The 24,096-nt window shown below is 44.2% G+C and overlaps 2 protein-coding genes across 23 annotated transcripts in view; both read left to right on the plus strand.

Moving 5' to 3' along the window:
* The window catches only part of LOC145349950 (poly(rC)-binding protein 3), a 154,604-nt gene extending 145,774 nt beyond the window's left edge, over positions 1-8,830 (plus strand). For 20 of the 22 annotated variants that reach the window (XM_080198659.1, XM_080198655.1, XM_080198668.1 and 17 more), the window contains 2 exons: positions 1,448-1,617; positions 8,338-8,830. In XM_080198659.1, the coding sequence (XP_080054785.1) occupies positions 1,448-1,617; positions 8,338-8,374 (207 nt within the window). In that variant the 3' untranslated portion in view covers positions 8,375-8,830. The remainder of the gene's footprint in view (positions 1-1,447; positions 1,618-8,337) is intronic. The other 2 variants (XM_080198677.1, XM_080198678.1) reach the window with 1 other exon arrangement.
* Positions 8,831-18,994: 10,164 nt separating this feature from the next.
* LOC145349952 (protein mono-ADP-ribosyltransferase PARP12-like) overlaps positions 18,995-24,096 on the plus strand; it is a 43,873-nt gene continuing 38,771 nt past the window's right edge. The window contains exons 1-3 of the mRNA XM_080198679.1: positions 18,995-19,391; positions 21,934-22,069; positions 23,782-24,037. Coding sequence (XP_080054805.1) covers positions 19,042-19,391; positions 21,934-22,069; positions 23,782-24,037 — 742 coding nt within the window. The 5' untranslated portion in view covers positions 18,995-19,041. The remainder of the gene's footprint in view (positions 19,392-21,933; positions 22,070-23,781; positions 24,038-24,096) is intronic.

The raw sequence follows: 24,096 nt of genomic DNA on the forward strand, positions 1-24,096 counted from the left end.
GAGTTGACAACTTCTTTTTGTTCCAGTTGCATCCCTGGTGCAATGATTCAATCCATTAGTTGAGGTGAAACTCTTAAGTTCCAAATATCCATTAAAGCAGATGGACCATGGCTAGTCAGCGCTTTACTAGTCAGGTGCTGCATGACTCGAGGTGGGTGGTGGCTGACCAGTCAGATATGCTGGTGCCTCCCAATGTTAGAAACCCCTCCAAGATTATTTCCTTACCCCAAAATACACTTAAACTCAATGCACACAAATATAACCAGGACCCTCTTGTCTGCTGATTATGTTGAGGGTGCCATACTGTTTTTGTATGACAAGATTTAATGGTGTAAATCTATAATAGTTTGTACAATTTCTATATAGAATACCCATGTGCCTTGCATTATTTTGTAGAATTTACAGTACAGAAACAAGCCATTCAACTAAAATGGTCTGTGCCCATGTTTTTCTAAGCCTCTCAGCATACTCTCCTTCTGTGTACTTATTTAGCTTACTCACAAATACATCTATGCTACTCACGAGGTGAGAGGGAAGGGGCCAAATTTCACATCCACACTACACTCTGGGTAAAGAGTAATTTTTAGCTGCACTTCCAAAAGTATTCGTGCAGCATCGTAGAATTATTCCAAATTAATGTATTTTTAAGACATGGATTAATGCTAGAGTTAAATGCCTCAGAATTGCCCTTTATTTTTCATGTGTTGAGTATATATTTGTACACAAGGATACAGCACTATTACTGGGAACATTTACAGAACCAAAATTGCTCAGTAGTGTTAGTTTATTTTCTGAATGTTTATATGCCCCAGAGCACCATGTTGTTATAGGTTATGTAACTCTGGCGGGCTGCTACTGTGAAATTTCATCTCACAGTATTATGTAAGGGGAACCTGTAGTTCCTTTACTGCTTCCAACAAATTGGCTGTGATCAAAAAGCCATTGGATAACTTTTCACCTAAAAGTCCTCAATATCAAGTACCTTGAGTCATTCAATGTTATGAATATGGGGAGTCCTATTCATTGTCCATTAACAGCTGAAGCAACCTGTTGTTTTAATCCCCTTCTCTTCCAAATGAACAAACTAAATGCACCTTGGGAATCACTGCTACATAATTGAAGATTAATTTTTGGAGAACATGCATCTAAACATAGTGAACCAGGACTTAGTTGAAGCATTTAAAGGAAAAATTGAAGGTGGTTCAAGGTTTATGAAGTATACATGGAGTAGTGAGTTATGGGGTTGGCTGCCAAGGAGGAGGCAATGGCCAATGATGATCTTTATCATGAATATGAGAACAAATAAAGTTTTTTAGATGGGCTGAAATGCCTTTATCTCTGTCTGTTCCCGTTCTTGCATCTTCGGCAGCCTACGTTCAATGTTGCACTCTCTACCAGTTGGTTGGTTGTTTGACTTCATTTTTTTTCCCCCCAAATTTCTTTCCAGCTAATAGGATGTATAATCGGCAGACAAGGCAGCAAAATCAATGAGATCAGACAAATGTCTGGGGCGCAGATTAAAATAGCTAATGCAGCAGAAGGCTCAACGGAACGCCAGATTACTATTACTGGATCCCCTGCCAACATAAGCCTTGCACAGTACCTCATTAATGCAAGGTAAGAGAAGTTGGGCTACCATTGTTTGGGCGTGTGGGGAGGTCATCAATCCACTTTATTACAGAGCCTCATTAACACTTGAGAGAAAGCGTATGCAATTATAAAGGCAAACATTACTCTCGATTAATGAGTGAAGCCCCTGTAATTGAGACCTTGCTGTTAGCTATACAGAGCCAGCTATTGTTTGTAGATGCACAGAATATTTAGGACACTTCCCCAAAGGACAGATTCTTTTACGACCATGCCTCTTAATTTCACTGTGTCCCTGTTGTGCCTCAATAAAATGACTTGTAATTTTCCCAGTCTTAGGGTGGGAGGGAGACTGGAATGCATATCACGTAGGTGAAAGGAAATTGGAAGCTGCATGAAAGGAAGAGAGTTGATGAGTTAGTAATAAAATCATTAGACTTGAATGTTGTCTGATGTGGCTGCACCCCCTTGATAGTGCTATAACAGCAGTTGTCACAACTCCAATTGATTTCACTGAGAAAAGTTAAAAATACAGAAATGGTCTCTCTAATTTGCGTCGGTAACATTGGAGACGTCATCTGTAATGACAAGTAATAAATATTGAATTTGTCTAATCTGATCATTTACACAAAAGGGATGCTGTCAGGGCCTGTGATTCTGTCTATGCTTCCATTTATCATGCACAACAAAATAGTTTACAGGAGCACTCATGCTTCAGGTTAGAACAAAATGCCATTATCATACAGAAGCTTTATTAGCCTGAATATATTGTAGATTCCTTACATTATGGCAGTACAGCTTTCTGATGGGTGATTCAGGGAGTTGATGCAAATGAAGTTGGTACATTAAAAGTTGTCTGTGATCCAATGTCAGTAGCAAACAAATCAAGCGCTTGGTTCAGCATTAGTTAGGAGATGGTACCATGAACCTACAATTCTGCACAGTGTAACAACAGAAACCATGTATAAACCAGTCGGAGGCACACAACAAGGGCAGTCGTGCTATTGTGATAGAATTTGCCATGAAATGCAAAGCAATGGGGTAGTTTTTGTCTGCTTGGTTCCCCTGAGCAGTTCTACATTCTTGCAGGAAGCTGATAGTGTTCGTCACTGCTGTCAGCTTTTGATGGTTCACTTTGGTAGAAGTCAATTATTCTATTTATCGTAGCCTTCATGGGTTAAATGCAGTTTTCTGCAGTGCTACTATCACTGTAAATTGGAATATCAAATCCCTACAATGCAGAAGGAGGCTATTTGACCCATCGAGCTGTAACAACAGCAATCCCACCCAGGCCCTTTCCCTGTAACTCCATGTGTTTATCCTGCTAATCCACTAAGGGTCAATTTAGCATGGCTAATGAACCTAACTCGCACATCTCCGGAGTGCAGGAGAAAACCGGAGCATCCGGAGGAAACCCATGCAGACACAGGGAAAAGATGCATACTTCACATAGAAGGTGACCCAAAGTTGGGATTGAACCTGGGTCACTTGTGCTATAAGGCAGCATTGCTAACCACTGTGCTGTCCTAAATGCCTATTATAATTTGTATAGGCTAAAATATTTTATTTGAGAAAATAGCACAAGCTTAATCAGCAAAAATTATTTTTAGTGAAACCAGTGAATGTATCAGCAGGAGTAGAAATTCAGTTAAAAGAGAATTGTAGTCGATCTAGTTGGATATTATTGGTGGTATTATTGGGGCCATTGCTTTAGATTTGGATGCAGGCGATGCATTATCAACATCTGTACACGACCCAGAATTGGGAGCACTATGTAAAGTCACTGTCTGTGAGGACATTACCAGATTATTAGGATGCGTTGATAGATCGATGTCAAGTATTATTTATGGAAAAATGCAAGCTTATTCATATTGGGAGAAAGAATGCAAGGAAAATGAATCAACGGTAAAACTTGTAGAAGGGGAGGAGAATCTATTGGCTTAGAAACGCAAGAGAAAGGCAAGGTGAAAATGCAACGCTTTCATAAAACATAAGCAACATGTCGACTCCTTGATTTTATACACAGGGGCCTTGAATATGGCAATGCTAAACCTACACAAGTAATAGTTGGGCTGCAGCTAGCATATTGGACTCCCCACTTCAGGAGAGGGATAGATTATAATTTAATAAGATGATATTAGGGATAAGCCTTCAGTTATGAGATGCAAGAGAAAACATTGCTTTTCATAAAGGGAGATTTGATAGAGGAGTTAAAATGATAATGTAAATAGGTTAAAAAAATATTTCCAATGATTAATGAGCCAGTAACTAGAATTCATAGATCTAGATCATAGAACCCTACAGTGCAGAAAGAGGCCCTTCGGCCCATCAAATCTGCACTGAACACAGTCCCACCCAGGCCCTACCCCTATATCCCTACATATTATACTCACTAATCTCTCTAATCTACGCATCCCTAGACACTAAGAGGCAATTTCTTAGTATGGCCAGTCAACCTAACTTGCACATCTTTGGACTGTGGGAGGAAACCAGAGTACCCGGAGGGAACCCACGCAGACACGTGGAGAATATGCAAACTTCACACGACAGTGACCCGAGCTGGCAATCGAACCCAGGTCCCTGGAGCTGTGAAGCAGCAGTGCGAACCACTGTGCTACCATGCTGCCCAAGTCATGCATTTAAAATGACCACCAAAAGAACATGGGGTGGGATAAAGCAGAGAACAGTAGGACATGAAGCAGCTTGCCTTCAACAGGCAAAAAAGCCAAATCCATTTCTTTTAAAAAGTGGGTAAATACTTGGGAAGAAAATTGAACACCATGGCAGAAGGGCAAAGGTGTGGTATATAAAGCTCTTTCCAAGCTTCTGCAGTCTCAAATGACATCTTCATATGGTGTGGTTTCCTTGATTTATCCCAATGTGTATACTTATTCTCCTGTGACAACAGGTTTTTCCTTCTCCTCGTCCCTCACTGGCCATTCATTTAACCTTTACACACTTGCTCCCTAGAAATTCCTTTCCAGTTTCTTCTCTTTCCATTTTGTTTTGATTACCCCTTTATTTTTTTTGTGTGCTTTAAGCTCAAATCAGAGTTGATTACTCTCCTTGTAGCAAATGCTTTGAGACCAAATTGTAAGTGCTGCTTATCTCACTGCTGGTTTGCTCCTTTAGAAGGAATGGCAATGTATCTAAGTTCACTGTAAATTTTGTACTATTCACAGCCCAAGCCCATCAGGTGACTCTTGCTGGAAGCTATGTCCAGTATTCCCTGACCTCTTCCATGGCGCTCATTCTTCAGTGTCCAGCAGTGAATGGAGTTTTGGCTGAGTGCCAAATTCTCCGTTTTCACCAGCAGCAGTGTCAGGGGAATGACATTGGGGATTCCAGCCTACATGTATGTGTTGTAGGCGAATAATAATGCTTCAGTTGTAATGCTGTTCATCAGCTTGCTATCTTGGATTGTGCATGGGCAAAGGCCCAGCTAATTGGGGCTTTCCTGAATGGTATCCCAGCGTGAGTTGATACTGTTTGAAAGGTGGTCTTATTTGGTGATTTCTTTGCAGGATAATTAGAAGCTGGAAATACATAACTCATCCCAATACTAATTTTGTGGGCTGCACCTTAAAACCTGTCATGAAGTTATTGCATAGACAAACTGCTGCCGCAGAATGCCTTTCCCACCACAAAATCTCAAGATACTAATGTCAAAACTGCCCTTCAAACCTGAGCAAACATTCCAGTACTAGCTGTGTGCGCTTTACATACAGTCTGACGTTGGAACACCTCATGAAGCTTAATGTTTTAACATTGATTTGAAGAGACATTGATAAATTGTAAGATTTCCCTTGGATATAAGTTTCACTGAATTCACACTGCTGTCCCTGACCTAATAACTCTGCAAGTGACTAAACGTGCTGCTGAAAATATTGCACTATGTGGCTGCCCAGTGCATATTGACATGTACAATCTTAAAAATAAGATCTGCTAGAATATAAGTGCATGGTCAAAAAGCTACTCTAGATATGTTGTTATGTGTTTTGTACAGATGTTTTCAAATACAGTTGTATTTGTCTTTGGAATCTATTATTTATATTAGAAGGCAGTTTCCAAAGTACAGGTTCCAGCTACAATTAATATTTGTATAGACAATTTTTCAGTCACGTGTGTTTAAAAGGCATGATCGTGGCTTTCTTTGGGCACAGGTCTTGGGCCAAGTGAGTTTTGCACTCCAGTTGTCTGAATATTGCACTGGATGGACCTGTCATTTAATCTCATGACGGAGTGAACAGATCCTTCTCTCTGAAGGAAGCTCTGGAGTTTTGGACCAGTTACTCACCTTAACGTGTTAGTAGCAGGCGAAAGCGAAGGTCAATGTAAAATCAGTTTTGGAGAAAGTCCTCATTTCTATAGGTCAGTCCCAGCAATGATATCACATTTAAAAATCTGCACAGACTGGAAATCAGAAATAAAAGCGGAAGGTATTGAAAATACCTGGCAGGTCAGGCAGCATTCTGTGTAGACTGAAATAGTTGACATTTCATTGTAATGGCCTTTTATGTAGCAGATGCTAAAGCTGTGGCAGTTTTTAGTAGCTGCCCCTGAATGGACGGGGGAAAGAACAAGAGGCAAGATAAGTGGTGGACAGGAATGATTAAATGGATGATGATGCAAGGCACAAGACATTTTAATGGGGCAAATGAAGAAACAAAATATGGCTGTAGAGGAAGCTGAAATGACGTTGGCATTCTTACTGACGCCATCTGGAAGGAAGGAAGCAGTGGTTATAATCTGAAATTGTTACAACTTGACGTGGAGTCTGGGTTTCAGTTTAGTTTCATTGGAACAGTGCAGGAGGCTGAGGACGTAGTGATGATATTCCTGAGAACTGTGAAATAGATTGAATGCTTCAGTGTACCAAAATGAAGTGCTTTCTATGAATGGGATTAAAATTCTATCGAGCTAAGTCAGTTTGCTCATTTGCCCTTTAACTTAGAGGAAAGAGCTATCTTCAACGCTAACCACTGTAGACAGTGGTGAGAACAGGCACATAAGTACCAGTCTGATGCTGAAAATAATTCTCAAAAGTGAACTAATTAAACAGTGAGTAATGACAGATTCTGATGAGGGTGGCAATTTGTAAGGAACCTATATCGATCAGATTATTAGTAATTCATCAAATCATGGTTAAAGTGATGTTTCCGATGTTTGTCTTGCTGGGAGGAGCATAAAGACGAGACTAGCGGCTTTGCTCTGTGGGATTGGGGAGCAGAATTACCGTCAAGTTCCAGTAGTCAGATATAGGTGGGAGCTGAGTGGTGTGGAATTAATTTCCTGCACCCTTGGCCATGGATGATATCTTGGGGGGGGGGGGGGGGGGGGGGGGGGGGGGTGGAATAGCACTTAGTTATTTCTTCAGAACAATCCAAACTGAGCGTGTACTGGCAAGCCTGAAAAGCATATTCCCCTTGTTTGCTTAACTTGAGAGTTAGTTTTGTTTACTCAGTTGGTTGCAACTTCCAAAAGTTGAGCAGAGAAGCAAAAATATAATTCTCCAGGTTGATGAGAAAGATCACTGCTGAGCAGATATTTAACTGACATTTAGCTAGACGTAAGTCTCAGTTCATTTTAATCAGTATGTAAAAGCTACATTTGTGGGTATTCACTAAACAGAACCTGTGCTTCAAAGGGAGTTTGCTAAAAAGATACAGGATTTGACCCTATTCAGTGAGGCAAGGTGGCACAATGGTGCCTGAGGCACTGCTGCCTCACAGCGCCAGGGATCCGGGTTTGATTCCTGGCTTGGATCTGTGTGGAGTCTGCACGTTCGCCCCATGTCTGTGTGGGTTTCCTCCAGGTGGTCTGGTTTCCTCCCACAATCCAAAAGTCATGCTGGTTAGGGTGCATTGGCCGTGCTAAATTCTCCCTCAGTGTAACTGAACAGGCACTGGAGTGTGGTGACTAGGGGATTTTCACAGTAATTTCATTGCATTGTTAATGTAAGCCTACTTGTGATTAAGGAATAAACTTGGGGCAGCACAGTGGTTAGCACTGCTGCTTCACAGTTCCAGGGACCTGGGTTCAATTCCTGGCTAGGGTCACTGTCTGTGTGGAGTTTGGACATTCTCCTCATGTCTGCATGGGTTTCCTCCTGGTGTTCTGGTTTCCTTCCACAGTCCAAAGATGTGCAGGTTAGGTTGATTGGCCATGTTAAGTTTGCCCCATAGTCTCCTGAGATGCATAGGTTAGAGGGATTAGTGGGTAAATGTGCGAGGATCGGGGGTAGGGCCTGGGTGGGATTGTGGTCAGTGCAGACTCAACGGGCCAAATGGCCTCTTTCAGCACTGTAGGGTTTCTATGATTAACTTTATTATTAAATCCATCAGATTTATAGGAAATCATTCAGTAGAATTATTGTAGCTTCCCGAGTTTGAGAAGTAAATGTTGTGGCCCTAATCACAGGTTTGTTCCACTTGGGCTTTATCACAAGAATAACATGGATGTGTTTAAGTGAAAGTTGGGTAGTTATGTGAAGGAGAAAGCCCATCAGTGCATCCTTCTGATCCTAAGATGAAGTGAGGCACGAGAGTGCTTGTGTGAAACAAGCACTCTCATGCCTCACTCTTCATCTTAGAATCAGAAGGAGTGCTTGTGTGAAACACAGGTGCTGGCATAGATCTGGGCTGAATGTCCTGTTTCTGTGATGTGAGATTCTGTGTAACTGAAGCTCATTCAAAATTTTTATTGATCAAATTGTGTTTTTTGTTTCCCCCTCCCCTCCCTCTCTTCTAGGCTAACATCTGAAGTTTCTGGAATGGGCTCACTTTAATTGTTTCCTCATCTCCCTCTGCTATTTGTGTCATGTTACCCACCAACATAAACCACAAGCAACCTGCTTTCACACCCTGTTTGTAAAATTTGTATATTATCCTCCTGCCTCATAGACAATACTTAAAACGTTAAATTTCAAGGAATTATTCAAAAGTTCTTTTCTAATTCCAAACCTTTCTGGCTAGACCCTCCTTTCCCATTGCTTCATGCTTTAATGTAGGTTTTTGGTTCCACATTTAATTAAATTAACTATTGCTTGCAAAAAAAAATGTATTTGCAGACTATTTCCTCAGTATAATTTTTAGTTCAGTAATTACTGGTAACATGATTGCAACCTCTTTTTATAAAAAATAATAAACCTCGATGTAATCCAATTATTTGTAGTTGTTCTATTTGGTTATAATAAAGGAGGGCACATGACTGGCTGTGTGCTGAAATACAACCTATCACTAAATATGTTTTGCCTGTCTCCTCTGTTATCAGCTACTGCGGAAAGGTACATATCCATTGCATTTTAAGGACCTTGCTGAATAAATAAATATGTTAGATGGCAGTAGGGATCAGCATCATTATTGATCCATGCAGGCGAGACAGTGTAATTTTTAACTAAGTTTAGCCCCAAGGAATGAAATGACTGCTTGGAGCAGTGTATAATAGTTGAGATTATTGTCCATGGAGAGCTGGTTGACCAACTTGTGTGGTGAAGAATAGCAGTGAAGATACGCTGGGGCAGTGGTGGCAATGGGTTTATTCAAAAGGGGGTTTAGACTGATGGAAAAAGGATGTTAAATGGGACAAGGAATTACGGCAGACCTGATAAGAGAACTAGGTCATCATGGATGAAATTAATGAACACTCTTTCTCAAGAATATTGGACATGCAGAATTCAACCACCAGAAGATAGTGGGTGCAGGGATTTTGGTATTCTTTGACGATATAACTAGTAGAGTTGACCGAGGAGAACCAGTGGATGTGATTTATTAAGGCATTCAGAAGGCATTCAACAGTGTCAGATATCAGGCTACTATGTAAAGTCAAAGCGCACAGATTACAGGTAATGTTATGAGATGGATAGAAAGCTGGTTAGCAGATAGAAAGCAAAGAGTTGGCATAAATGGGTCTTATTGGGAAGCAGTGACTAGGATACTGCAGGGATCTGTGCCAGGGCCCCAACTGTTCACATCATATATCAATGATTTGGAAGAGGGAACTGAATGTATTATCTCCAAATTTGCAAATAATGCGAAGTTGGGTGGGGTATGAGCTGTGAGGAAGATGCAGAAGATACTTCAGTGTGATTTGGACAGGCTGAGTGCGTGGGCATATGCATGGCAGATGCAGTATAATGTGGATAAATGTGAGGTTATCCACTTTGGTAGCAATAATAGGAAGACAGCTTATTACTTGAATGGGTGTAAATTGAGAGAGTTGGACACTCAGCAAGTTTGTTTCCTCACATACCAGTTACTGAAAGTAAGTGTGCAGGTACAGCAGGCAGTAAAGAAGGCGAATGGTATGTTGGTCTTCATAGTGAGAGGATTTGAGTATAAGATAGGGATGTTGTATTTCAATTGTATAGGGTGTTGGGGAGGTTACACCTAGAGAATTGTGTGCAGTTTTGGTGTCCTTACCTGAGAAAGGATGCCCTTGCTATAGAAGGAGTACAGTGAAGGTTTACCAGGCTGATTTCTCAGATGGTAGGTCTGATAAGGAGCAACTAAGTCAGTTAAGATTATATTCACTGGAGTTTAGAAGAGTGAGAGGGGATCTCATAGAGACTTATAAAATTCTAACAGGATTAGACCGGATAGATTCAGAAAGAATGTTCCTGATGGTGGGTGAGTCCAGAACTAGGGATAAACCTTTTAGAGGTGAGGAGAAATGTATTCAATGTGTGAAATTCACTACCAGAAAGTAGTTGAGGCCAAAATGTTCTGTGATTTCAAGAAGAAATTAGATATAGCTGTCGGAGCTAAAGGGATCAAGGGATATGGGAGGGAAGGGGGAATCAGGATATTGAATTTGATGATCAACTTGAATGATGGTGCAGGCTTGAAGAGTCGAATGGCCTACTCCTGCTTCTAGTTTATGTGACATGTTTAAGAAGCAAGATTTCTAAATTCCAAGTAGGTATGGATTTCAGTGGAAATGGGGCAAAGGCAAGAAGAAGTGCAGCTCAGTCATGATCTAAACTGAATCATGAAACTATATATAAATTCTTTTTATATAAAAAAAAATTCTGGTCGTTAACTTATTGGGAGCTTACTATGCACAGACTGCCTGCCACATTTCCGACATTCTAACAGTCTTCAACATTACTTAATTGGTGATAAGATATTTTGGAACACTCTGAAATTGTGGAATTTTTCAATGCATCAACAGAAAATACTAGAAAAACTCCAGTCTGGAGAGAGAAGCAGATGTTTTGGGTCTGTGACCATTAATCAGAACAGAGGGCAGTTACAAACGTAATAGATTTTGAGCAAGTGAAAGGGGGAAGAGGGAGAAGTGAAACTGATAGGGCAGAGCTCAGGAGAGATGTAATGACAGTGTTTCGCAAACAATTACAGAATTGTTACAGTGCTGAGGGAGGCCTTTAGGCCCATCATATCTGTACTGGTTTTCCGACAGCAATTCACTGGTAACCACAGAATACCCTGTCTGTGTCATTGAGTGCAGACCCAAACTCGCAATGTTCAGCCATTTGTCTTAGGCATGCTGCAAACTGCTATCAATTCCCCTGGGGCCCTTGCTGTCGATTTAAATTTCTAGTGTTGCGTTATCACCAAGAGCTTCGAGTGATAATGTCCCTTGATTAATTCCACAAGCTCCTCAAATGTTTTGAAGTTGGGGGTATGTGGAGAAGTCAGGTTCCTTATCAGGCTATAGGTTGGAGCCCTGCAGGCTGTTAATAGGATAACCCACCACTTGTCTTCCCCAACTTCTCTCTCTCTCTCTCGCTCTCTCTCTCTCTCTCTCTCGCTCTCTCTCTCCCTCCCCTGGATTTCATTACTCTTCAAAAAAAAAGCACCGGCGATCAACATACTGTACCCACTGCTCCATCTTGGGTTCAAGTAAGTCTAGTTTTCCCTCATAATGGACACTTTCATTGCTAAACCACTGTGCCACTCTGAGCCCCAGGATTCATGCAGTCTGGGCAGAACAGTGGTTAGCACTGCTGCCTCACAATGCCAGGGACCAGGGTTGGATTCCCAGCTTGGGTCACTGTCTGTGTGGAGTCTGCACATTCTCCCTGTGTCTGCGTGGGTTTCCTCTGAGTGCTTCCATTTCATCCCACGGTCTGAAAGACAGGCTGGTTAAGTGCATTGGCCATGCTAAATTCTCCCTCAGTGTATCCAAACAGGTCAGAGTGTGGCGGCTAGGGGATTTTCACAGTAACTTCATTGCAATGTTAATGTAAGCCTATTTGTGACGTTCATAAGTAAATTTAAAACATTGGCCAAAGATATCACATTACCCTTCAAGGGCAAGCTCTTGGAGGGTAACGCTACTGCACTGTGCTTTGTTAACCACTCAGTCTGTCCCGCCACCTTTAATGACACATGCACGTTTTCACTCACGTCCCACTCATTTATAGTTCTATCTTTTATATTGTCTTTCCGTGCTCATGGTGCAAAAGTCAAAGAGCAATAAGGGGACAAGTAAAAGATGTGTAGATGAGGTGTGAATGGCAGGATAGCAGCTGGGAGTGGAAATTATAATCTCAAATCCCCTGCTCGCTCTCTCTTCAAAAGTATTAACTGGTTATTTCTAAAATTCTTAGCCTATCACACAATCTTCCCCCACTTTGATTTGCACTTTTTTTGGAATAGTGAGAAAACAAAGTCAAGATACACGGGTAGAGAGAGTGGTAAAGGTGGTGTATGGCATGCTTGCCTTTATTGGCCGGGGCATTGAGTACAAGAGCCACGATGTCATGTTGCAGTTTTAGAAAACTTTTCATTAGGCTACACTTGAAGAGTTTTGTGTTTGGTCTTGGTTGCCTCATTACAGGAAAGATGTGGAGGCTTTGGAAAGGGCGCAGAAGAGGTTAACCAGGATGCTGCCTGGATTAGAGGGTACAATAAGTAGTCTTACAACACAAGGTTAAAGTCCAACAGATTTACTTGGAATCATGAGCTTTTGGACTGCTGCTCCTTCATCAGGTGAGCGCTGATGTTAACCTGGTGTTGTGAGACTTCTTGCTGTGCTCACCCCAGTCCAATGCTGGCATCTCCACACTATGGATTAGAGGGTATGAGCTACAACGAGAGGCTGGACAAACTAGGGTTGTTTTCTCTGGAGTGGCGGAGGCTGGGGGGAGACCTGATAAAGTAGAAAATTGAGAGGCATAGATAGGGTTGATAGAATCTTTTTCCCAGAGTTGAAATGCCTAATACTAGGGGAGCATGCACTTAAAGTCAGGCGAAAAGTTCAAAGGAGATTGAAGGGCAAGTCTTTTTTAGACAGCGGGGTAGGTGTATGGATTGTGCTGCCAAGGGTGATCGTGCAGGCAGATCTGACAGGGGTGCTTAAAGGGCTTTTAGCTAAGCATGTGAATATGCAAGGAATAGAGGGATATGGACCAAGGGCAGGCAAAAAGGATTAGTTTAGTTTAGCATCATGTTCGGTACCATATGGTGGACAAAGGGCCTGTTCCTGTGCTGTGCTGTTCTATGCTGCCTCACAGCACCAGGGACCTGGCTGATTCCCGCCTCGGATCACTGTCTATGTGGAGTCTGCACATTCTCCCAGTTTCTGTGTGGGTTTCCTCTGGGTGCTCTGGTTTCATGCCACACTCCAAAGATGTGTGGGTGAGGTGGATTGGCCATGCTAAATTGTCTCTTACTGTTAGGGGGATAAGTAGGGTAAATACATGGGGTTATGGGTATGGAACCAGAGTGGGTTTGGTGTCAGTGCATGCTCAATGGGCCAAATGGCCGCCTCCTGTACTGTAGATTCTATGTTAAGGGTGATAATGCAAAATGCCACCAATGTTGGAAATAAGATGCCAGAGCCTGCAGTAAACCAAGAATGAGCACAAAGGAACTCACTAATATTTTGGCAGCCTTTTTCTCACTGCCTGGTGTATTTAGTGGAAAAGCGAAGGCATGATATCAACAAATTGAGTTTCCAAGGTCATAAACAGCTGGAGGAGCAATGGCAAAATCTGCATTCTCCCAACTGAAAAAAATGTGCAGTGAAGGGATGAGTTGAGATCTTAAGGGGATGGACACGGCTGTGATTTGGGGTGTCTTATATCGGGCTGAAGGAAAGCATAGATGCAAAGAGTGTTGTGCGGTGTCCTGGGAAAGGATGGAATGGGCCAGTTGGAAAGAAGATGTGAGGAATGAAAACATTTCTGGAATGGTGCAAGAAAGATGGTTAATGAATATCGAGGAAAAGGCACAAAGGAGATGGGCATTGAATTCAGGAAGCCTAGTGGAGAACATGCCCCTGTCTACATCAATGGGGACAAAGTAGAAATGGTCGAAAGCTTCAGGTTTTTAGGTGTCCTGGTCACCCAATGCTGACACTATAGCTAAGAAAGCCCACCAACACCTCTACTTTCTCGGAAGACTAAGGAAATTTGGCATGTCCGCTAGGACTCTCTCCAATCTTTACAGAAGTGCCATAGAAAGCATTTCTTTCTGGTTGCATCACAGCTTGTTATGGCTCCCGGTCTGCAAGAAACTACAAAAGATTATGAAGGTAGCCCAATCCATCATGCAAATCAGACTCCTATCCACTGATTGTCTCTACACTTCCCACTGTCTCAGAAAAGCAGCCAGCATAATTAAAGACCCCGGACGTTCACTCTTCCACCTTCTTCCTTCAGGAAAAAGGTACAAAAGTGTGAGGTCATGTACCAACCGACTCCAGAACAGCTTCTTCCCTGCTGCCATCAGACTTTTGAATGGACCTATCTCGTACTAGGTTGACCTTTCTTTACACTCTAGCTAAGACTGTAATATGGCATTATGCACCCTCTTCTTTCCTTCTCTATGAAGGGTATGCTTTGTATAGCAGGCAAGAAACAATACTTTTCACAGTATGCTAATAGAATCATAACTTCCTTCTGCATTGTAGATATTCTATTTGACCCATCAAGTCTGCACTGACAACAATCCCATCCAGACCCTATTCCCGTCACCCCACATATTTATCCTGCTAATCCCTCTAGCCTACGCATCCCGGGACACTAATGGGAAATTTAACATAGCCAATCAACCTAATCCACACATCTTTGGAATACATGTGACAATAACAAATCAAAAATCAGATCATTTGGGATTGGTCACATTCTGAAGCACGAGAGCTTGCTGAAGGGGGTGATTGAAGGAAGATTAGAGGCATATAGACCAAGAGGGAGAGAGAATGATGACGTTAAAACAACTTGAAGTTGAAAACAGAAGGTTGCTACGGAAGTTGTGTTACTTTGCAAGGTGTGGAGAAATGAGCAGAGTGTATCAGCTCGTGGGCAGATCACACCAGTTTACAAAAGGCCAATCAGGAGTTGGATGCCATTGAAATCTTGTGCAATAGTGCCATCTACAGTCCTGGAAGAGTATAGGTCTTTGGCATTTTTTTTCCAGGGCACTGGCACCACTTTGACGTGTCGTCTTGAGCCTGTACTTCATAACATTAAGATGGAATTACTTCGCCCCTATACCTTGTCTGGACTTCACCCCCAAACCTGTGTTCTCACAGGTAAGATCCTGTTTATATCGAGTCTTTCATTCCCTCAAGGTTCCTTGAAACACTTGGACTTTATATAGCTGCCACACTCTAGTAGTGAAGCACTCTGCTTCATTTGTGAAAGACGGTTTGCAAACGCACACCTTTCTTAAAACTAAACTCCTAAGACCCCAAGATATAGGAGCAGAATTAGGCCACTCGGCCATCAAGTCTGCTCCGCCATTCAATCGTGACTGATATGATTCCCATCCCCATTCTCCTGCCTTCTTTCTGCAACCCTTGATCTCCTTATTAACCAAGAACCTATCTATCTCTCTCTTAAAAACACTCAATGATCTGGCCTCCACAGTCTTCTGTGGCAAAGAGTTCCACAGATTCACTCTCTGGCTGAAGAAATTCCTCTTCATCTCAATTTTAAAGGATTGTCCCTTCACTCTGAGGTTGTGCCCTGGAGTTGTAGTGTCTCCCAGTAGTGGAAGCATCCTCTCCATATCCACTCTATCCAGGCCTCTCAGTATCCTGTAAGTTTATATAAAATCCCCCTCCTCGTCCTTCTGAACTTCATCGAGTACAGACCCAGAGTCCTCAAATGATGAACCTTTCATTCCTCAGCTAGCATTTATATTTTTAATATAACTGGGTGTCGAACACCTGTAGTTGCAACGAACCACAGAGTCCCCACACCAACATCTGCACCGACTCTCTGAAAGGGCTTCTTAACCAGGCCCCATTCCCTGCTACCCTCGTAACCCCACACTCTTACCACGAGCAATCCACCTAACTTGCACATCTTTAGACTGCAGACCAGAGCATCCAGGGGAAACCCATGCAAACATGGGGAGAACATGCAGACTCCGCACAAATAGTGGCCCAAGGTTGGAATTGAACCCAGGTCCCTGGCACGGTGAGTCAATAATGTTAACTACTGTGCCACCCAAAGTAGAGAAGATGGCAGCTAATTAGCAATCATTGAATCCTACAGTGCAGAAGGAGACCGTTCAACCCATTGACCACAATCCCTCACAGGCCCTATCCCCCTAACCCCACATATTTACCCTAGCTAGTCCCCCTGACATTATGACCAATTTAGCATGGCCAATCCACCTAAGCCGCACATCTTTGGAGTGTGGGAGGAAACCCAAGCAGACACAGGGAGAATGTGCAGACTCCATACAGATAGTGACCCAAGCTGGGAATCGAACTTGGGTCCCTCGCGTCGTGAGGCAGTACTGCTAACTGCTGTGCCACCATGTTGCCCCTGAAATCAGCAAGCCTGCGCAAGTAGTAACATGATAGTGAGCAGGTAATATTTTTTGCGATGTTGATCAAGAATTGTAGAATCCCTACGGTGCAGAAGGAGGCCATTCAGCTGATTGAGTCTGTACCGACCACAATCCCACTCGTGCTGTATCTCCTGACACTAAGGGCAATTTAGCATAGCCAATCAACCTAACCTGTGCATCTTTTGGACTGAGGGGGGAAACCGGAGCACCTGGAGGAAACCTATGCAGACATGGGGAGAACATGCAGACTCTGCACAGTGACCCGAGGCCTCAGATGGAGGCGAATGTTGGCAGGATACCAGGGCTAACTCCACTGTTCCTCTTTGTAGCAGTGCCACAGGATCTTTTCCACCTACCCAGTGGGCAAGTGGGGCCTCGATTTAACATCTCATCCCTCAGCACTGCACGGAGTGTATCTGCTTGGAGTTTGGTGCCCAAGCCCTTAAGACCTGAACCTTGTCAGGTTATTTGATTTATTATTGTCACATACAGTGAAGAGTGTTTTTTCTTGCTAAATTGCCCTTAGTGTCAGGAGATACAGCATGAGTGGGATTGTGGTCGGTACAGACAAAGAATAGCGTTCTTAGAGAAGGAATGGAGAGAGTGCAGAATGTAGTGTTACAGTCATAGCTAGGGTGTAGAGAAAGAGAAACTTAATGCAAGGTAGGTCCATTCAAAAGTCTGACAGCAGCAGGGAAGAAGCTGTTCTTGAGTCAGTTGGTACGTGACCTCAGGCATTGGTATTTTTTACACGGTGGAAGAGAGAATGTCCAGGGTGCATGGGGTCCTTGATTATGCTGATACCAACTTGGTGATACCAACTGAGCCACAGCTGACGCAGGCACTACTTGAGTTCATTGCTTGGCAGCACTACTGAACTGCAATTTGATGGTCACCTTGTGCCCAGCTTTCTGCGTCATGTCAGGTTCAGTTTGAAGTTAGTGGCCAAACTTCGCCACACCACACATCACCACCACCAAACCCCAGTATCAACATCCCAAGGGTTCCCATTGATCAGTAATTGAACCCAACTAGCCATCTAAATACTATGACTGTGCAAGAGCAGGTCAGAGGCTGAGAATTCTGCGGCCGGTAACTCACCTCCTGGCTCCCCTAAACCTGTCCACCATTTACAAAGCACAAGTCAGAAGTGTGCTGGAATACTCCCCACTTGCCTGGATGGGGGCAGCTCCAACAACACTCAAGGAGCTCGACACCATCCAGGACAAAGCAGCTCCACTTGATTGGTATGCCGTCCACAAACATTCAATCCCCCTACCACTGACGCTCAGTAGTAGCAGTGTGTACTGTCTACAAGATGCACTGCAGCAATTCACTAAGGCTTCTTGGACAGCACCTTCTAAACCCAGGTTTAGAAGGACAGTGGCAGCAGATACATGGAAGTATCACCAGCTGCAAGTGCCCCTCCAAGCAACTCATCATGCTGACTTGGCAATATATCGGTCATTCCTTTGCAGTCGCTGGGTCAAAATCCTGGAATTCCCTCACTAACAGTACTGTGTGTACACCATATGGACTACAGTGATTCAAGAAGGCAGTTCACTACCACCTTCTCAAGGGGCAATTAGGGATGGATAATAATATCCAGCCAACAATACCCCCATCTCACCTATGAATTTAAGATTTTGACCCTTGATTCTCTTGTTCAAAAGTAAACCAGGAAGGTGCCACAATGCCGAGACAGACAGCATTAGCTGGCATCCTACCTTGGGTTCCACCCGCGGTAGAAAGCACATGTTCCCCGAGTGAGGATAGGAATGGGCTTTGCTGTGGTTCCTCCACAGTCAGGAATGGGTTTTGCTGTGGTTCTTCCACAGTCAAATAGCTGACACACACACACGCACATATACACACTCTCAGACAGGATGACAATGTGCCCCAGCACGAGTCAACACCTCAGGAACATAAGAACTAGGAGCAGGAGTAGGCCATCAGGCCCGTCAAGTCTGCTCTGTCATTCAATAACATCACGGCTGATCTTTTTGTGGACTCAGCTCCACTTAGCCACCCACTCACCATAACCCTTAATTCCTTTACTGTTCAAAAATTTATCTATCCTTGCCTTAAAAACATTTGATGAGGTAGCCTCAACTGCTTCACTGGGCAGGGAATTCCTCAGATTTACTACCTGTTGGGTGAAGAAGTTCCTCCTCAACTCAGTCCTAAATCTGCATCCTGTTATTTTGAGGCTATGCCCCTAGTTCTAGTTTCACCTGCCAGTGGAAACAACTTCCCAGCTTCTATCTTACCTATTCCCTTCATAATATATATTTCTATAAGATCTGCCCTCGTTCTTCTGAACTCCAACGAGTATCACCCCAGTCTACTCAGTCTCTCATCATAAGCCAACCCTCTCAACTCCAGAATCAACCTAGTGAATCTCCTCTGCACCCCCTTCCAGTGCCAGTATATCTTTTCTCAAGTAAGGAGACCAAAATTGTACACAGTACTCCAGGTGTGGCCTCACCAGCACCTTATATTAAGAGGAAAATTAACAGAGTGAATTTGGTGACTGAAGGGTTAAAATAAAAGCCTCCTGCCTCTGGGGCGGTGAGCAACATTCCACCAGTAAAACTCCTAGTTTCTGTTTCATTTCTGGGATTCTGTGTCATCACAACATCTGCTAAACTTTCCTCCGTTCGGAACAGGAGAGAAGAGGGAAATGGAAAGTGAGGATGGGGAAATGTCGGAGGTGGCTGCCACACAGTTCACCCTCAAGAAGCTGTGCGCCAGTGACGGGTCCCTGGATTACAGCACCCTCCAGCAGGACGTTGCCAGTCGTTTTGGCCTCTCTGGGTCAGATATCAGCCGAATCCTGAACAACAGCCGGCACTTTGCTGTGGTGAAAAGGTCGGGAGCTGCGGGGTCCACGCCGACCCCGGACAGTTTGGTCATCGCTCTCACCTCGGTCCGGCTGTGCAAGAACTATCCACAGAGGGACTGTGAGGACTGTGGAGAGCTGCACCTGTGTCGCCGCTTTATCTACAACGACTGCAGATCAAACAAAGCCAAGTGAGTGAGTGTGGAAATGAACAGAATGAATATCCAGTTATATTATCCACTGTAAAGTCTATTCTGCCCATTACAACAGCACAGAGAACTTTAGCTCCCACCAGCCCTCCAAATAGCCAGCTGCTACTGTGTCTGCAGTTAAATCTTCTTCATCCAGCCCAGCAGATCTGCCTATATACTACCTTACAAAACCTGACACACCAGTATTGGGTGGGGCTCCTCTCAGTTTCTGGAATGTGCTCAGCCAGTGTTTATCGATTCATTGAATAGTTACACTGCAGACTGAGGCCATTCAGCCTGTCAGATCATTGCCAGCTCTCTGTGAGACCAACTCAATCAGTGTCTAGCTTTGAGAAAGGGTCGGCTGAACTCAAAACATGAGCTCTTCTCTCTCCTTATATTTGCTGCCAGACCTGCTGAGATTTTCCAGCATTTTCTCTTTTGGTTTCAGATTCCAGTATCCACACTAGTTTGATTAATGTCGATCCCCTATTTCCTTTTGGGTGCTTACTCAATTCCCTCTTGATGGCCTCAATTGAATCTGTCTCCGCCACACTCTCAGACAGCACATCCCAGATCCTAACCACTCGCTGTGTGAATCTGTCTCCACCACACTCTCAGACAGTAAATTCCAGATCCTAACCACTCGCTGTGTGAATCTGTCTCCACCACACCCTCAGACAGCGCATTCCAGATCCTAACCACTCACTGTGTGAATCTGTCTCCACCACACTCTCAGACAGTAAATTCCAGATCCTAACCACTCACTATGTGAATCTGTCTCCACCACACCCTCAGACAGCGCATTCCAGATCCTAACCACTCACTGTGTGAATCTGTCTCCACCACACCCTCAGACAGCGCATTCCAGATCTTAACCACTCACTGTGTGAATCTGTCTCCACCACACCCTCAGACAGCGCATTCCAGATCCTAACCACTCACTGTGTGAATCTGTCTCCACCACACTCTCAGTGCATTCCAGATCCTAACCACTCGCTGTGTGAATCTATCTCCACCACACCCTCAGACAGCGCATTCCAGATCCTAACCACTCACTGTGTGAATCTGTCTCCACCACACTCTCAGTGCATTCCAGATCCTAACCACTCGCTGTGTGAATCTGTCTCCACCACACTATCAGTCAGTTGACCGTTGCCCCAGGCGCAGGGTAACCACATTCTGCTGATTCCCATCCATGTAGTTTTTTTTTCCTGCAAGTCTGACTGAAGCGATTCACACATAAAGCGAGGGTGAGTGAGGTGCCGATTGCTCACAACATTGAGTGTGAGAGTCGTGTGTTCCCTCTGTGTCCAAAGCGTCAATATTTCTTTTGTCTTTACCATTTGAAGTTGATGACAGTTGTATTAATGTATAAACAATTCAGCATTTTCTATAACTGGTTATGAAATATTTGGCTTGTGTTAAATGTATTTAGTCTCATTCATGAGGTCATGGTGAGTGAACAAACCGATTTCAATCTTGTGACTCATTGAGATGAAGGAAGGGCCACTCACTAGTCCAAAGATGTGCGGGTTAAGTGGATTGGCCATGCTAAATTGCCCCTTAGTGTCCAAAGATGTGTAGGTTAGGGGGATTAATGGGGTAAATATGTAAGGTTATATGATAATTTGAGGGGGGGAGGGCCTTTGTAGGACAGTCAGTGCAGACTCAATAGGCCAAATGGCCTCCATCTGCACTGTAGGGCTTCTAATACAGTGGGAGGAAATCGGAGGAAACCCGCACAGACACAGGGAGAACATACAGACTCTGCACAGACAGTGACCCAAGGCTGGAATCAAACCCAGTTCCCTGGCGCTGCGAGGCAGCAGTGCTAACCACTGTGCTATCAGTATATTGTTGCTGGGTAGATATCCTGACAGCTTTTTCAGAAAAGCCTGTGAAGGAGACCAAGTTTTTTTATATTCATTCATGGGACATTGGCATCGCTGGCTGGCCAGCATTTATTGCCCATCCCTAGTTGCCCTTGGAGGGCAGTTGAGAGTCAACCACATTGCTGTGGCTCTGGAGTCACATGTAGGCCAGACCGGGTAAGGACAGCAGATTTCCTTCCCTAAAAGACATTCGTGAACCAGATGATTTCGTGGTCATCAGTAGATTCTTAATACCAGGTTTTGTTTTAATTGAATTCAAATTCTACCATCTGCCGTGACGGGATTCGAACCCGGGTCCCCAGAACATTAGCTGAGTTTCTGATTAATAATCCAGCAATAAAACCACTAGGCTACCACCTCCCCATTGTAGGATCATCCAGATGGCACACTTGGCTGTCAATGGCTTCCAAACCCTCTCTCTCACACCCTAGAGTCTATGGACATTTACTCTTTTCCACCACTTGTTGGTTTGCTGATCGCTGTTGCGAGTCCAGTGCAGTAAACGTGTGGAGAGAGAAACGTGGGGTTGCAGTGTGATAGATACGGGGTTTATCAGGTTCTTCTCTGTTAAGTTCGATTCACATCACAAACCACCGGGCGAACATTAAGCTCAGCTATGATTCCTGAACGTCTTCCATTTGTTCCAGGAAACCCTGCGCAAGTTCTCACGACCTTGGGTCCCCTCACAACGAGGCTATCTTGAGTCCGAATGGACTTGGCGCTCTGGACATTAAAGAGCTGCGTCAACTCCTCCTGCAGAACGATCCCACCCTTCTGCCTGAGGTAGGCTTTGAAATGGAGTGGGGCCGGGGCACAGGGTGGGCAGGGAGTGGCGCGGGGGGGTTGGGTAACCTCTTGGAAGGTTGTAAAATTCAATAGTGATGACAGAATGGATAAATCAGGGCGTCACTTGAAACAACGAGGGACTTGGGGGGGGGGTGTCATTGGTAGATCTCCGTGTGGGCATCATGCAGTCTGAACTCCTTCATTGAGTGGGCAAAGACTCATGCCATAGAGAGCTTGGAGGTTACCACCCGTTGCTTCAACCCAGAACGATGTCCTGTCGATCTCCGGGTCTGGAGTCAACAGAGATGGAAATAATTCTCAATTATTTATGTCTTTTTGCTCCCCCCACCCCCCACCCTATCTCTGTAATCCGCCTCCCCCATCCTTCCCCCCTCAATCCCACAGCCCCCTGAGGTATCGGAGTTCCTCAAATTCCTCTTGCACACCCCAATATTAATCGCTCCACCAATGGCGGCCATGCCTCCAGCTGTCTGGCTCCCAAGCTCTGGAATTCGCTCCTTACTCCTGCCCTCCCGCCCTCTCCTCACTTTCCTCTTTCAGCCTTACTAAGCGGTAGGTTAGGGAGTGGGCCAAAAGGTGGCAGCTGGAGTTTAATGTGGATAAGTGTGAGGTCACGCATTTTGGTCACATAAATTGGAAGGCGACTTATTATCTAAATGGGGAGAGAGTTCGGGGTGCTCCGGTGCAGAGGGACCTGGGTGTCCTCGTTCATGAGTCACAGAAAACTAGCAGCAGGTACAGCAGAGAATAAAGAAAGCAAATGGAATGTTGGTATTTATAGCTAAAGGAATAGAATAAAAAGGTAAGGAAGTATTGCTGCAACTATACAAGGCATTGGTGAGGCCGCACCTGGAGTATTGTGCACAGTTTTGGTCCCCTTATTTGAGGAAAGATGTAGAGGCATTGGAGGCAGTTCAGAGGAGGTTCACTGGATTGATTCCAGAGATGGGAGGTTTGTCGTATGAGGAGAGATTGAACAGTTTAGGCCGAAACTCTCTGGAATTTAGAAGAACGAGGGGAGATCAAACTGAGGTAAACAGGATGATAAAAGGTATGGATAAAGTAGACGTGGAGCGGATGCTTCCTCTTGTGGGACATTCTAGGATGAGAGGTCACAGTCTTAGGATAAGGGGCAGCAAATTTAAAACAGAGTTGAGGAGAAACTACTTCTCCCAAAGGAGAATCTGTGGAATTCGCTCCCCCAAAGTGCGGTGGATGCTGGGACAGTGAGTAAATTTAAGGAGGAGTTAGACAGATTTTTAATTGGTAATGGGGTGAAGGGTTATGGGGAGAAGGCAGGAAAATGGGGACGAGGAGCATTTCCATGATCGAATGGCAGAGCAGACTCAATGGGCCGAATGGCCTAATTCTGCTCCTATATCTGATGAACTTAAAACCTACCACTTTGATCTGGCTTTTGGTCACCTGACCCATCATCTCCTGATGTGTCTCGGTCTCTTACTCCATCTGATAACATTCCTGCTGGGATGTTGGTCTGAAGATATAAGGTGAATATAAGCTGCGTTGTTGCTGCTTCCTTTAGACTCCCGCAGCTTAGTTGGGGCTAACGCATGAACTACAAGAGTTGGCAACTCTGGTAGGGAGAGGCTGGCCAGGGACAAGGCAAAGAACCCAGCCGCAGGAAACTAAACAGGGGATGAGATCACTGACTGTCTTCTCATTTTCAGGTCTGTAGTTTTTACAACAGGGGGGAGGGCCCCCACGGTTCTTGCAACTATAAAGGGAACTGCAGGAAGCTTCACATCTGCCTTCTGTTTCTCCTGGAGGCCTGTCCCCGCGGAGGACAGTGTGGTCGATCCCACAGCTTTTTGGAAAACCGCACTCGGCTGGAGAAATGCAGGCTGAATATCGAAGTGGTTTGTGACCTGCCATCCACGTATCGCAACATCTGTGAAATTCGGAGAAGGGAAGTGGCTGACAAAGGTAAAAGAAGTTCAGCTTTCCATTGGATTTCCATTTCATTTCGTTCTCTCACACCCTGT

The sequence above is a fragment of the Carcharhinus amblyrhynchos genome, chromosome 11 (assembly GCF_965287045.1).
Source record: "Carcharhinus amblyrhynchos chromosome 11, sCarAmb.v2.hapA, whole genome shotgun sequence".
Lineage (NCBI taxonomy): Eukaryota > Metazoa > Chordata > Chondrichthyes > Carcharhiniformes > Carcharhinidae > Carcharhinus > Carcharhinus amblyrhynchos.